At 49.7% G+C, this 10,411-nt stretch overlaps 1 protein-coding gene across 1 annotated transcript; it reads right to left on the reverse strand.

Moving 5' to 3' along the window:
• Positions 1 to 817: 817 nt before the first annotated feature.
• On the reverse strand, positions 818 to 9,146 carry Pax1 (paired box 1). Its single transcript, XM_026393056.2, has 5 exons — positions 8,873 to 9,146; positions 7,740 to 8,369; positions 6,105 to 6,247; positions 5,422 to 5,644; positions 818 to 909 (listed from the first exon to the last, which is right to left on the reverse strand). Exons 1-5 carry the CDS (start codon positions 9,144 to 9,146, stop codon positions 818 to 820), a joined length of 1,362 nt encoding a protein of 453 aa, XP_026248841.1.
• Positions 9,147 to 10,411: the final 1,265 nt, after the last annotated feature.

Genomic DNA, 10,411 nt, shown 5'->3' on the forward strand with positions numbered 1-10,411 from the left:
TGATACAAGGCTTGTCCCGCAGGTACCAGGTCCTGAATTCTATTCTCAGCACTAAAAATAACACGGGGGTGGGGGGAGTTCTGTGGCTTCTCTGTCCATTTTCTAAGTTCCAAGACCCCTTAGACCTAAGGGACTCAAAGGGCTGGGGGGCTTCAGAGAAGGAACTGTCACAGGACTGGTCTGGGGCTTTCCAGTCAGGGAAAGGTACAGGATTAAGGAAGCTGTACAGATGAAAGGAAATAAAGCCCCCAAAGATAAAAGGGGTAAAAAGAAAAGGAAGAGCATGGACCACCAGGATGAACCAAAGGAAAGGGGAGGAGGGGGAAAATAGAAGGAAAGAGGTGGGGGAGAGGGCAAAGCCAAGGAAGGGAGGGAGAGAAAGGTAAAGTAGGATGAGATGGAAGAAAGAAAAAGGAAAGAAAGAAAAGGAGGAGAGAGAGAAAGAGAAGTGGGAGGAGGAAGGGAGGAAGAGCAGAAAAAGATGATTAAAAAAAAAAAAGAAAAAGAAATTTGAGTCTGGCAGGGCAAGGGACGCCACGTCGGAGCAAGAATCTCCACGAGGGTGCAACCGTCTAAAGCCAAAGTTCAGAAAAGTCAAAATACCCCGGCCCATAAAGAAACTGTGCTGCCCAGGCTAGAGGCAGAACGTAGCCAGGGGTTGACTGAATGTGTCCTTGCCGCCGGCCCGGGTTGGTTCCTCCTCTGCGTGTCCTAGGGTCTCGCTGCGCCACCGCTGCAGGGCGGAGCTGCGCGCCCTGGGCCGCCCAGCCTTCCGCAGTTTCCTCAGGCTCAGGCTGGGGCTGGGGAAGAGTTGCCCCTAGGAGGTGGAGGCCGGGATGGGAAGTCCATGTAAGCTACTGAGGGCATCGGGGGCCTTGCCCCCTGGACTGGAAGGCTTCCGGTCGGCCACTGTAGGAGGAAGCACAGGATCATCGGGTCACTGCCTAGCACCTTGCCAGGATGCTAGGATGCCTGCAGGACGGGGGCTGGATGCGCTCGCTGCTTAGTGCTCTCCAAAGGCCTCAAGAGCCCATAGATGCCCGCCCCTCCCTCTCCCTTTAACTCATTATTTACCACCGTTCTATATAGAATTGAAAACTTAAGGGAATCAAGTATAAGGGGAGCTGGGCAAGTGGATCTCATAAATGGTCACTTGGACCACCATTAACTCCTGGTGGTGAACACCGGATGCTATTTCTTTTACCTCTCAACTCTGTCACCACCGGCTTAGAAAAGGAGGTGACTGACGCAGGAAGAGAGAGGTTTTCAGATCCAATGGGGGCTTCCACCAGAGAGGAGCCGACAGGAGCGGACAGAAGCCAAGAGCTGACATCTTCGCAGCAGCGCAACCGAGCATACAGGTGCAAGGCGTAATCATCTCCGCTGATGCCAGCGGCTCAGCTCCGGGCGCTCTTGAGGTGGGCACAGGGAAAAATCATGTGGAAAAAGAGCCCCCAAACAAATATTCCTGCCGGGTGCAGCCTGAAGCCCTCTGACACAGGAAGAGGTTACGCTTTGAGGGAGCTGCAGAGTTCGTTGTACCCACGAGATCTGGGGATCCAGATGCGCTAACCACTGCCGGCACAGCACGTCCTAGGGCCGACGGGCCTCCGTATTAAGTGACAGTCAGCTTGCCAGATCAGGCGGTATTCTGTGTATTGCTCTATTATTTGGGGTTTTGGGAAGGGGCCCAAGTTTTGCTACTGGAAGCCAAAAAGTGACGCTATGATTGTGCAACCCTATTTTTCCTTTCCCGGTCCCGGGCGCTCAGCTTCTCCTGCACCAGAAGGCACAAGCTGTTTATACCTAAAGGGGCTTATTTTCCATTTTCTGTTTTTCCGCCAATAAATCCTCCTTTAAAGGAAGAGTTTAGAAGCCTCAATTTGGATTGAGAAAGAAGTCTCCCACACCCACCCGCCCCCTCCTTCTTCTCTCCTGCAGAAGTTCTCACCCCAGACCCAGGCACAACTTGCTGTGACTGCCTGAACTAAGAACCCACACCTCATGTGCCAGGGAAACACACACACACACACACACACACACACACACACACAATTTGGTTTCGCAGAGATTTTAAAGAGGTCCACAGACCTTTCCAATAGAAAGAGACCCCTGGGCTTTTCCCCACCTTTCAGCTCTTTCCTAAACACAGTTGTGACTGCCAAGTCAACGAAGTATTGAGACCTTTTCTTTTCACCCTATACACACACTTCAAAGTGAGGATTTGTTTAGAAAACATCTGAGGGGGAGGAGGTGTTTCTACCAAAGGCCGATTACCTTAGAGACAAGCAAGAAAATGGGCTCCTGAAAAATAAACACCTGGAATCCCGCAGCTAGATTCCACCCCACCTTCAGGGGCGAATCCTGCTGTGTTTTTAGTTCTTTCTGTTGTAATCCCTCCCTGGGACCCTCTCTCCCCTTCCATTCCATTCTATTTCCTATCATAGGACTCAAGGAAATGTGGGTGAGTTTGTCTGGGGGATTCGGAAGCAAAAAACTCTTGTTAGGAGCTCTGCAAGCTCGTTTACTCGGCTAGGGGAGGGTGGGGTAAGGAATACGGACAGACCTTTTTTAAAATACAGGGATCAGGGATCGCAACTGGCCACTGCACGGGGACCTTTCAACAGAGGCACCGGTGATCTGGGAAGTAGTCTCCCAGAGCGAGGTCAAAAGAGCCCGGCATTGGCAGGGGAGTTCTATGGCGAACGAATGCCAGCGCTCTCGTGATCGTTTTAGGATCTCCTAAAAACTAATCTTGAAGCAGAGATAATTGGGGGAAAGCTGCAAGTTACCTTTAACAAATATAGACAACACATTTTCTTTGTATGTATGTATACAATATCTTACAGATGTGATTTCCAAATCTTTAGACTTTCTAAAACCTGCTGTGAGGGATTTTTAAACCCTGACAGTAAGGTGGTTGCTAAAAATACTGCTGCAAATACTGTCTTGAGGGAATGTCTGGTGGGGGTCTTTCACTTTAGGAGGGGGTCTCCCCCAGCTATGAAGACGTTTGGATAACTGTTAAATTTATAGAACATTAGCCCCTCCACATGAAAATGAAGTGGATTTTCCTATTCTTTTCTCAGTTCCTAAGATTTAGCTTTCTTCAGGGGATGGGAAATGTAGATCATATTTTCTTGCCTACATAGTAGAGTACCCAAACCCATAACCTTTCCCAAAATAAAATTAATAAATTGTGATGCATAATTTGGCATTTGAAAAGGCTTTCCTTCTGATAACTATAAGATGTCTAACTGTACCTATGTATAATATGAAGGATATACATATTTATATGTGCATATATATGTAAGACATATATACACACATATACATATATATGTGAATGTCATTGTCATGTGTATGCACTAGATGATCAAAAGCATTTTTACTGAGGATTCATGATACTGACTTGTTTTCAGTTTTTCTAATGAAATTTTTTCTACCGAAAACAAATTTAGTGAATACTATTCTTACCATAAAAAAACTGAGCAATTAGTGACAACAAACTATCTTATGGGTTAGGTTTCTTTGAAGATATTAATTTCAAGAAATGATTAGAAAATAAGTGACAGTAATTTGTATTACTTTACTTTTCAAGGACCAGTTGGGGCAGGGGTCAAAGTCAGTTTTTCTATCAAAAAATTCATAACCCAAGTGTATATATAATTCTCATGCTGTGAAAATAGACACATAATAAATAATTATTTTATACTCTTTGAACAAAAAACATTTAATAAATCATTATTTTTGATGGACCTGAGTTAGTCCTTGATCCTTTACCTGAACCTTTTAAAGAACTGTAAGGATCATAACATTAAATTATTATTATTTTAATCACCAATGTAATATCTACCAAAGAAAGTCAATCAACAATAAGCCAAACTGTTAAAGTTACATCCCCTCTAAAATTTAGTAGAAGTAGTTTAGAATATTTTACATTTTACCTTTGGATTGTTAATTATTTACACTTCACAAACTTATTTATACTGTGGAGTTTTGAAGTGCCTCCAAAACAAAGTGACTCTATTGGAAAATGTCTACATCTTTAAAAGACACTGGGTCCTTTTTCTAAGTCTTCCTTTCCTTGGGGTCAACCCAGCAGAAATCATTTAAATTTGTAGATTTATTTTTTGAATTTAAATGTACCTTCTCAGTAAAATTACTTGTGCAACGATAAAAATTCCATTCTTATTTTAATTTCAACAGACATCCCTGGGTTTCACAGAGGATGGGTGTCTCTTTCTAAAATTTCCTTCATCTGAGTTTTCCTCTAAATGAACAAGTGGTATTATCCTGTTACTTAAAAGTTAAAGAAGTTCTAATTCTCAATTTTTGTAAATTTATTTTGCTTGTCTTGTCTATAATTAGGAAAAATGTGTCTATAATTAGGCAAATCAGCATATGCTAATATTCCAGGATGTGTATGTTTTAGAAAAGGTAGAAATAGGAAAGTTCCTTCACTGCTATGTATGGCACTTAATTCCGCCCCCCCCCCCACACACACACACATAGATAAATGCCATCCTATCTCACCAAGACTATTTGGAAACAGCAATTTTTGTCTAGGAGGCAACAAGGAGGAAGCCACTCAGGTCACCTGCCAGTCCTCTACCACCTGCCACCACTCCCCCCACACACACTCAGCAGGTATGAGGCAAATCAACTGGTAAAGGTCTCTTTGTAATTCAGGAATATCTTTTGGGCCCCACTCCATCCTTCAGGTCCTGTGCCCTGTCCCCTTCTCAGCTGAGGCTGGGACCCCCTGAGATGTCAGCCTCCCCCTTATTTGGCCCCAAAGTAGGTGAAACTGCCAATCTCTAGTGATCAGAAGCTAAACACAGGCAGGTTCAAAATTAGCAAATCCGACCATTTCTTTCATCAAGGAAGAAAATGGAAACTCATGTGTGAATAAACTTTTCCCATATTAAAGGGAAAATCAAATTTTGATGGGCAGGGTAAGAAGATGCCCCTCAAGACCCTGATCATGGATTAAATAAAAATTTAGCAGGTCACAGAAATGTGGGCCTGGAAGGTGCTTTCTAGGCTCTTCTGGTAATGGAGCAACTGAGGCCCAGAGAGGAGCAATAACTTGGCCAAAGTACAAGAAGCAGATCCAAACCCAGGAGTCCTGTTTGCAGAACTGACCCTCTTTCCCCACTGTCTACACGTCAGGGCCTCCCTCAACATCAGGTGTCTCTTAGGAACACCTGTTGGAAATGAATTTGCTCCAGAAGGGACAAGATTAATATCTTAACCTTAAACTTAAAGCAAGAATTTATGCCCAGCGGCTTTCCCCCTCTTCCTCCTTCTCTTTGCGCTGTCCCCCCACCTCCACCGCTCCTTTTTGGTAGCTCACCCTTCTCCTCTCCACCCTTCCTTACCCCTTCATCTGATCCCCTCCCAGCCTGAGCCCCTCACCTTCTCGGCTAGGATGCTTGAAGGTCATTGCTGCGGCCAGTTCCCCGCCGTGTACTGTGACGCTGGCCCCTGGGGGTGCCAGCGGGGGTCCCTGCGCCGGTGGCCAAGGCGGGCCAGGGGCAAGGTACCCGCCGCCTGGAGCGCTATATACGCTGTGTTGGTTGGAGGCTGGGTAAGCGCAGGCCGGAAGGAAGCCGCTTACAGCCGAGATGCCCGAGGCCGACTGCGGGGTAAAGAGGCACAGAGAATCAGTAAAGAGTCAGAAGACCCTATCTTCTCCAGTTCACGCGATTGCTGACCTGTGGAGTGGGGTCTTCACTTCACCCTGCTGCCCTTGTCAGTTATATCTACACAAGGCCTAGTCTCTGGTTTTCCTAGTAAGGACTCTTTCTTTGGTAAAATGATTTCTGTAACTCTATTCGAACGTTATAAACGATAATAAAAGATAAAGAAGTCATGGTACACACCATCGGAGTGTGATCTGGAACTTTCAGCTTTGTTAGCATAGGAACCTTGGCAAAAGGCAAATCAATCCCCTCAAAAGCCAGCTTCCCCCATACTAGGGCTCTCAGAAAAGTACAAAAATTTTCTGCTTGGCGCCAGACACAAGATCTGCCTGCCAGGTAGACTTCTCCTGGGAGACCCTTAGTGCAAGTCACCTACCTCCCCTGCGTCCGGGTTACCTGAGTATATTTAATGTCCGCTTCCAAGGCAGGTTTCTCCAGTCCATTCACTGCTGGGGTGGCAGGGAAGGCCGTGCGGTTCACGCTGGCCCACTCTTCCATCTTGGGGGAATAGGCGGAGCCTTCGCTCCCGGCCAGGGCCCCTGCTGGGGACACATAATGGATTAAAACGCGCATTTGAATCTAGGCTTGACCCTCCAACCCAGACGCGTGCCAACAATCAACTACCCAGGCTAGTATCCAGAGGCTCAACTAGGCGTCCACTGGAACACCTGGAGATGGTCAAACAATCCAGGGAGCAATCGGAAGCACAGAAGCAGCGGGTCCTGGGTTTCGCTTTCACTCCTAGCTGGCTAGGAGAAAGAAAGGTGAAGGGGCCTACTATCCCTTCCTCTCAGCCCTGGACCCGCTTCCCACGAAAACCGCGGCCCAAGGGGACAGGGACCAGACACACCAGGCCAAGGCAGCTATTCCACTCTCCAAAGACGGCATTTCTGAAAGATCCAAGTTCAAATTCGTGGCAGCCTGCCGAATATTGTGTAGATATTTTAACGTTTCAATAAGCGTAGAGGGGATTGAGAGATAGATAGTTCTATCCTGTTACTCTAAAAGAGGAGTCAATCTTGGGACCCAGTGAAGTGTTCCAGACACACAGCTGCTCCTAGCACCTATGTGCACTTGGGGGAAAAGAGGGAAAACTCCAGATCTGAGTACTGGCCTAGCGGCTGCTGGTTAAGATGTGACTCCGCCACAACTCAGACTGTTAGAGCCCCAGGAAAAACAGTATGCTGAGAGGTCTGCCCCACTGAAACAAGGGTAAAAGCATTCAAGTTTCTTTTAAGCTGCCCTTTTTTACTCAGGGTTATGATGGATTTTGCTTCTTACCCTCCTCCTGAGTCTACTACCATAAGAGAACACCATTCCCCTGCCAGCTGTATGAAGACAGCCAGATTTGGTCCACACATGACCTTCCATAGGCAGACACCATAGTTGTCCCAAACCTTCCACTTTTCACTTCACCAGAGATGACCAACAGCTGGTTATGTTTTAATTACAGTCAAAGGGCAAGTCCTGTGACTGTAGCTGCAGCAGGTGGTGGCCATTACTGGCAAATCCAGCTCACCGAGGGTTCGAGGGTTCGTTGTACTTGTCGCAGGACTTGCAAGGCCAAGGGAACCTGATAGAAATCTAGGACACTGGACAAGACTGACCACAGGACTCCTTTTTCTCAGAAGAGCCCCCTGGGTCTGGGAGGACAGAATACTGGGTAACTATGAGGGATCCTGAAAGCTAAAGATAGGGCAGCAGAATGGCCTGAGAAGTTTGTTTGGTTTAGATTTGGCGATAGGGGTTTGCATTCTTTTTGCAAAATGAAAAAAAAAATGCAATTTCAGGCCTTCGGATTTGTGGTCGGCGACTACTCTTCCACTTGGGAAATATTTTTCATATTTGTCATAAAAAGTTCAAGATGTCCGAGGGCTCCCACAGAAGGATCTGGACCCCCAGCTTCCCCCCAACACTTTCCTGAGCCAGAACCAGTCTAAAAACGAGAGCGAGTATAACCCATCACCCGCATATCTGCCCGCTCCCAAGTCCGTCCTTTAGTAGAGGGCTACAGAAGGCACCACGACTGACCTGTTTGCTCCATAAACGTCCGGATGCCCAGGATGTTGCTGACCGAATGTGCCGAGGGCCATGAACGCGGAATGCTGACGTGTCCCGCCGAGCCCGGCACCCCGGGATGGCTACCCATCTTAGCGCCGGTGGGCGACACAGGGCTGGGGTAGGGATACTGGTAGATGTGGTTATAAGGCAGTGCAGGTTGTGGCGGCGGCTGCTTACTTGCCTCGTACGGCCCGGGTTGCGCTAGGCTGCCAATCTTGTTGCGCAGGATGCGACTGATGGAGCTCACCGAGGGTACGTTGTACTTGTCGCAGACGCCGTCGGCCAGCAGTCTGTCGCGAATCTCCCAGGCAAAGATGCCGGGGTCCCCCTGCTTGTAGTCCCGGATATGCTTTACTACGTTGGGGGTGGTGACGCGGGGTTTGCTGCCCCCGATGGCCCCGGGTAAAATGGAGCCCGTCTCATTGTAGCGCGCCAGAATCTTGCTCACGCAGCCGTGGGAGACGCGAAGCTGCCGACTGATGTCACAGGGTCGGATGCCCAGCTGTGCCAATTCCACAATGCGCAAGCGGATGGCGTTGGGCAGGGGGCGGCCATTGACGAACACACCGCCCAACTGGTTCACTTCGCCGTAGGTCTGCTCTGCGGACGCGCCGGTCGAGAATTGAGCAGGAGGGGGAGAAAACACCGGTGGGTTAGCCAAGGATGTCCACGCCTGGCGATGGACTATACCCAGTTGCTGCAGTCTGGCTGGGCACAGGCCTCAACACCCAGTCGCGCCTCGGAAGGTGACCCACAGATCCCCAGACAGCTCAGAGTCCGAAGGCAAACTGCCTGAGTCCTGCTCTAAGAGGCTGAGCAGTCTTGGGGAGCGCAGAGGGGCTCACTGCGCGCTCTAGCATTCAACTTTGGGCGCCGAGGGGCTCACTGCACGCTCTAGCATTCAACTTTGGGCGCGCCTACTTGAGACCCCCTCCCCAACTTGAGGAATTGCTCCTCGAGGGCTGGGGATATGAGGAGAATGAGGGTCGTCCAGGACCCAGAACTGTTTTTGCCCAGGAAAAGCAGAGCAGAGGGCAGGGAGGCGCGGAGTCGCGACCCACCCCACCAGCCCTCCCGCGCCTTGCCTGCCTCTCGCCTCTTACCCATAGTGCGTGAGCCAACCAGTTGCCTGGCGCCGGAGCGGCGGGGGCTGGGCCCGGAGCAGTCCGGGAGAGCTCGGGCGCCGCCACCGCCGGAGAGGCATAGAGGGAGGGCGTGCGCGAGCCTAGATCCGCGGCGGCCGGGCCGCGGGCTGCAGACGCGCAGTGCGCCGCCGCGGAGCGCGCCACTGCCCGCCCCAGGACTTGCCCCCGCCTCTGTCGCCCGTTCCCAGGACACTCTCCACGCCCGCGACCCCAGGCCCAGGGTGAACTTCATCCGATTGGGAGAAATTCGTCTGACCGGGAAGCTGCAGCGTGCGGGAATCAATTTGACGTGTCCTCCACGTCAATCTCTGCAGTCACGCAGAAGACGCGCGAGTTGGCAGCTCATTGGTTCCCGTCACTGCGCCCAGGCGCCCCCCTCCCGGCCCTGAAACTCTACCTCCTCCTTCTGTCCTCCCTGCTTTTCTCCACCCCCCTCCGGAACCAGCACTCCCCCTTTTACACACACACACACACACACACACACACTCCAAAACACACACCGCCCCAATTTCCAAACCCAGCTGGACCTAGGACAGGGCACTTGCTCCCAGACCTTTGCAGCCCCTTCCTTCTCTGGCTTTGGGGATGATTGGGAAGTCATTTCAAACTGATTATGTGTGTTAGTACTAGTACTAGTTTGGGTTTTAGTTTTATTACCACCTCTACCCATCGTTACTAATGAGACATCAGAGGGTAAAAGTTGATCAAGGCAAGGGTGAAGTCCCCTCCTGGGCAGGAGCTCCGCAAGAATAGAGTCATACTCTAGCTGGGTGTGAGCGTCAAGGTGAAAGAGGAGAGTGAGGATCTAGTTTGATACAGGGCTCCTGGGGAGCTGACTCCTGGGTATCCCATTTCTGGTCTACTCCCCAGCGCTGCTCTCAGGAAATTTTTATGTCTAATATCCACCCGCTCCCTTGAAATAGACAGCAATTTCAATGACCCGAGAGAGGCACATTCCAGATTCTGTCTTGCGGCCCACCCACCAAAACTCATTTCCCTCAAAGAGGTGACATAGGGAGCAGACGGGAAAGAGATTCCGATCTGCTGCCTCTGGTCCTCAAGTATGTCCTGGCCATTCACAGGAGGCCGAACGCAAAGCTCCAGCATAGGCCAGAAGAATAGTCCCTTTCAGGTAGTGTAATCCCGACCCTTCATCCTGAGTCGGTCTGGCCTCGCCTTTCCCCAGCACCTGCAGCCTCCAGGAGGTCTCTGCTAAACCACAGAATGGTTCTTTGACCTTCATTTAAGCGGGGTTTGGGGATCCCTGCATTCTTTGGCAATAAACGCCAAATCTTTTTTGGGGGGGTGGTGCCGGTGCTGGTGGTGCTGGAGATTGAACCCAGGGCATTATTCATGCTAGACAAGCACTCTACCAGCTGAGCTATACCCCCAGCCCAAACGCCAAATCTTTTCTACTCTTCTTCAACCTGCCAATCTGTATTGCTAACTGTGAGAGTCTCAGAAGAAGCCATGCGGAGGGGGGCCAGGAGAAAGCAA

Source organism: Urocitellus parryii, chromosome 6, assembly GCF_045843805.1.
Source record: "Urocitellus parryii isolate mUroPar1 chromosome 6, mUroPar1.hap1, whole genome shotgun sequence".
Lineage (NCBI taxonomy): Eukaryota > Metazoa > Chordata > Mammalia > Rodentia > Sciuridae > Urocitellus > Urocitellus parryii.

Coding starts and splice junctions, on each gene's coding strand:
- Pax1 (XM_026393056.2), bottom strand. CDS start 9,146: ATGAAGTTCACCCTGGGCCTGGGGTCGCGGGCGTGGAGAGTGTCCTGG. Junction 5,645..6,104: donor CGGACATTAAATATACTCAG/GTAACCCGGACG, acceptor TTTACCCCGCAG/TCGGCCTCGGGCATCTCGGC. Junction 910..5,421: donor CAAGCATCCTAGCCGAGAAG/GTGAGGGGCTCA, acceptor TTCCTCCTACAG/TGGCCGACCGGAAGCCTTCC.